The 4964-nt window shown below is 41.7% G+C and overlaps 1 protein-coding gene across 4 annotated transcripts in view; it reads left to right on the top strand.

The window, feature by feature from the left end:
• The first annotated feature begins 302 nt into the window (after positions 1-302).
• Positions 303-4964, top strand: part of LOC101758599 (pentatricopeptide repeat-containing protein At5g04780, mitochondrial) — an 8196-nt gene continuing 3534 nt past the window's right edge. For 2 of the 4 annotated variants that reach the window (XM_022828046.1, XM_022828045.1), the window contains exons 1-2: positions 303-546; positions 837-2294. In XM_022828046.1, the coding sequence (XP_022683781.1) occupies positions 1074-2294 (1221 nt within the window). In that variant the 5' untranslated portion in view covers positions 303-546; positions 837-1073. Of the gene's footprint in view, positions 547-836; positions 2874-3165; positions 3313-4964 lie in introns of those variants that run through there. The other 2 variants (XM_004977295.3, XM_022828044.1) reach the window with 2 other exon arrangements.

Genomic DNA, 4964 nt, shown 5'->3' with positions numbered 1-4964 from the left:
ACAGAAGAAACAAGTTGGTTTATAAACTGGAGCCTTTTTGGACCTCTATGAAATCCTTTTGCTCTTAAACATGGGGAAAAGGCTCTTTGCATGTTTTGTTGGGGGAAGAAGGTACGGTGCTTGGGATTTGAGGCCCAAGTATCAGAACAATGGGTAGCAGGCCCAGCTAGCTTGGATGGACCTGATCCAGTTTGGTTTGGAGGGACACTGGGCTTGCTTGATCACGGAGGGCCGCATGCTTCTTCCTCAAGACTCAAGAGTTTCCCAAGGCCCACCCATCTCAGCCGCGCGTTCGGTTTTTTCTTTCCTCGATTTCCTTTCATCTCTTGCCTCGCTTCGTTCTCAGTCTTAGCCTGATTCCGATCGCTCGCTTCGCTTCCCCGGAGCCTCCGCGTCCTCCGAATTCTCATCCGCCTCCAGGCTCTGCCCCTTTCTCGTCATCCCACTACTTCCCTGAGGCGCACAGCAGGCGCCGGCCCGGCGGCGGGTGGTGCGACATCTGCTCCGTGCGTAGAGGGTGTTCGACGGAATGATCCGCCGAGAGAGGTACGACTCGATCTTTTCTGTGCATAATTTTTACTACAACTCTCAAATGAAACCTGGGGCTATTATCACTGGAATAGTGTTCAGTTCCTAGTGTCATAAATGACATGCTAAATTCCGCTCGCACAGCCCCAGGTGTTAAACCAGAAGCTCCATTTATTTCAGTTCCTGAATTATTTTTTTCAATTATTTTTGGTTTTATTTTCAACCATTTGTACTGAATATTTTGTGTATTTTCTCATTCTAATTTCAATTAAACGTGTGTTCCTTTTCTGATAGACCTTATTTTTCAGGATGTAATTTGCTAGCAGAAGGTGCACCAGCTTGTGATGAGTATCAGTGTATCACATGGTTGTTACAATGTCTTAACTTGCTGTTTCTTTCAGCAACACCATTCAATGGTCTAATAAGTTTTTGAAGCTTGAAGGTGAACAAACAAGCTGAAACATTCTTAGTTAAGTCTGCACAAAACATGATGTGCTCAATCTGCAGAAAATATGATGCGCTCTTAGCAACAGACAAGGATCCAAATGATTCTCCTTTTGCGAGTAACGAATTCCATTGGTGAAGCTTGCCTTCAAGTAAAACCTGAGAGCTTGCGGACAGCGGGCTTTGCTTGGATGGGCATTTGGTTCAACCGTCATGCTATAAGTCAGTGTGCCAGATCTCTTATTGCTGTATGCTCGGAACTTCATTTTGGTGCTCGTTCTTTTTGTAACAAGCTCAACGATGGAATTGCGCCAAAGGATAAAAGGCTTGTTAGGTTTGACAGAAAGTTGATTGACATGTTTGCACTGCATGCACTTTTGCAACTGTGTGCAAAGAGGAGGTGCCTCTTGATTGGGAAGGGGTGCCATGGTTTAGCCATCCATTTGGGTTTGGCAAGTGATACTATCACGTGCAATATTCTGATCAACTTGTACACAAAATGTGGCATGAATGATTGCGCCCGTCATGTTTTTGATGCAATGCCTTTCAGAAGCGTAGTCTCATGGAATACCATGATTGCTGGGTATACTTGCAATGGAGATGATTTACAAGCTCTGAAGCTTTTTTCAAAGATGCACCAAGAAGGGCAACATATGAGTGAATTTACCTTATCCAGCACCCTCCGTGCGTGTGCTGCAAAATTTGCAACCATAGAATGCAAACAATTGCACACTATCGCCATCAAGCTTGCATTTGACTCAAATAGTTTTGTTGGAACTGCAGTTCTTGATGTTTATGCAAAGTGTAATATGATTAATGACGCGTGCTTGGTTTTTGAGAAAATTTCTGAGAAAACTGCAGTTACATGGAGTACATTCTTTGCAGGACTCGTGCAAAATGGTCTTCATGAAGATGCATTGCGTTTATTCCAGAGTTCACAAAGGGAAGGAGTGCAATTGACTGAATTTACTCTTTCTGCTATCCTCAGTACATGTGCAAGCTTAGCATTGATGATTGAAGGAATACAGCTGCACGCAGTTATTTTCAAGTATGGTTTTCATAGTAATTTATTTGTGGCATCATCCCTTGTGGATATCTATGCAAGGTGTGGGCAGATTGAGGAAGCATATCTAATATTTGTTGATATGAAACACAAGAATGTCGTTGTGTGGAATGCAATGATCACTAGTTTTACTAGGCATGGCAATTTTTGGGAAGCAATGATTCTCTTTGAGAAAATGCATCAGTCAGGGATATCTCCAAATGAAGTTACTTACCTCTCCATGTTGTCAGTGTGTGGTCATGCAGGTTTAGTTGAAGAGGCCCGCTGCTACTTCAGCCTGCTAATTTCTGATCAGAGTGTCAAACCTAATGTCGTTCACTATTCTTGCATGGTTGATGTTTTGGGGCGATCTGGGAAGACTGATGAGGCTTGGGAACTGATTCAACAAATGCCATTTGAGCCAACTGCTTCTATGTGGGGATCTTTGCTTGGATCGTGCCGTAAGTACAGAAATATCGGATTAGCCAGAATAGCAGCTGAACAGCTATTCAAACTGGAACCAGAAAATGGAGGGAACCATGCTTTGCTTTCAGATGTATATGCGGCCGGTGGAAGCTGGGAGAATGCTGTGTTGGCTAGGAAGCATCTGAACAATCGTGGTGCAAAGAAAGACGTGGGCTCAAGTTGGATCTACACAAAGGGTAAAGCTCATATGTTTGGTTGTGAACAAAAAGAGGAGCTGTTTGTGTAGACTGCCATCCTTAATGAAGATTGCAAATAGCACTGGCCATGATCAGAGATATCAAACGATTTCTCCATTGTAATGATGGCCATGTTCTTATGGGGACTTTTGGCAAATGATTGCTAAATGAGGAATGGCAACCATTTATTTGTGGCATTCTTACTCTCATTATATAGTAAATTATTGACTTGTGGTAGTGGCACGCCACACTGAAGATAAATATCAGTACTTGTACTGATAGCTTTGTCATTTAAATCAATAATTTCGTGCTTCTGGCCCCATTTAGTGTGACATCAACACTATCATTTGAACACTACATAGCGTCTCCAAGCAGAGTTGAGTCGCCTATTATCAGAATAGCTAGTGTGACCTACAGTAATGAAATATATCTTGTACAGTGCTTTTTTTAAGTCAGTGTTTTATAGCAATGAAATATTTGTTTCTGCAGAGCTGTACATGGAAAGTGGATGCACGATTTGTTGAGTTTAGAGAAAGGGCTCTTTCATAAAAATGTGCATGGGAGGAGGATTTCTTCTATTCCTGAATATTCATGTCTTCCTCATTATCTTACAGTTCATAGTGAACTCTCAAAGTGGTATGTTCACTAGTCATAATATTCATGAAACTTTTCTTTAATCAGTTTTCTACTTCTTATTTTATAAGAAAATACATTGTGTGCAAGTTTTGTAATCCATAGTTAAAAAATAAACGAAGTTTTGAGCATAAGGCGATGATAGTTGAGTTCATGACTTGAAGCGCCCATTGTAATTACCAGTTATTCTAGTACATTGCCATCATGTGGCTTTTCTAATCGACCATTTGAAGATCTTTCTATTTCCTCTGCAGCACAGTATCACTTAGGAAGTACCAATACAGTGAAAATACTTGTCGTTTGATCATCCTTGTCAATTTAGCTATGCATAGTTTGGTACAACCTGACATATCTAGGTCCTACAGAGCTTCCACTGGTCCACCATCAGCCCATGTTTACATCTGTCTCTCCAGAAAAGTACTGTGCGCGTACAGAAAAGCTGTTGTCTAGAACCACTAGCAGGTACTGAGGAAAGGGCAAATAATAGACACTAGAGATCATGACTATCCATCAGGTTAGCCATTTCTTGTGGACCAACCATATGCTTGTTCATGCGCTCCGTGAAGTCATTGGCCTCATGTGGCTGATGCCCCTGATGGGTATATCATAGCATTTTGTAGGCCCGGCCAGTTTCATGGGCCAAGCCTCTGGTACCTCATTAGCCTGGGACTCATTCACTCATGTGATGCTTCCTAATGGCCCTTCCTAATCTTCCACTCCGTCTCCCTCTCCCTCTCTCTCTCTCTCTCTCAAAGAAAAAGAGAGTGATGTGTCATGCACCCTCATCTTGGATTCTCAGCTAGTAGCTGTCACCACTGCCGGCATCAGACATTGTCATACAGTAATTCTTGGTTTCCCTTGCTGATCCTTCATAGTCCTGTATATTTTTATCCCATATAACAGTGGCATTGGAATGGAACTTCTGAACTTCTGGTTAGAAAAGGAGTTCCTTACAGAAAAAAGAAACTGCATATTTAGCTGGAGTGTATTTTTAGTGGATGATGTGATTAGTTTGTACTTTGTACAATTGTACTAGTTGCATCCATCATTTGACAACTCCTTTCTTCTGCATGAAAGAAACACTTCCTTTCCTCGGTATGTGTTGAGCATAGTATGCGAGAGTCTACTTTACCATTTTGGCCCTCACATGGTTAAGGGGTGTTTGGGAGGAGGGGGTTAAATTTTTAGCACCCGTCACATCGAATGTTTGGACACTAATTAGGAGTATTAAACCTAGACTAATTACAAAACTAATTACACAACGCTTAGGCTAAATCACGAGACGAATCTATTAAGCCTAATTAGTCCATGATTTGACAATGTGGTGCTACAATAACCATTCACTAATGATGGATTAATTAGGCTTAATAGATTCGTCTCGCGACTTAGCCTAGGGGTTCTGCAATTAGTTTTGTAATTAGCTTATATTTAGTTTTTCTAATTAGTGTCCGATCATGCGATGTGGCGGGAGAGAATTATCTATGCCATCGCCAATATTACCATTATTACCTCCAGCGGGATCAACTGTATTAGCATCGTTACGTCCATCACCATCACCATCTCGTTCGTATTGATCTGTATTACCGTTGCACTTCATCAATATTATCTTCTAGAATTTCAGCAGAGGGAGTCTCAACCTCTATTGCATCATCACC

Source organism: Setaria italica, chromosome VII (genome assembly GCF_000263155.2).
Source record: "Setaria italica strain Yugu1 chromosome VII, Setaria_italica_v2.0, whole genome shotgun sequence".
NCBI classification, from domain to species: Eukaryota; Viridiplantae; Streptophyta; class Magnoliopsida; order Poales; family Poaceae; genus Setaria; species Setaria italica.
This window is presented reverse-complemented; position numbering and strand designations above follow the sequence as displayed.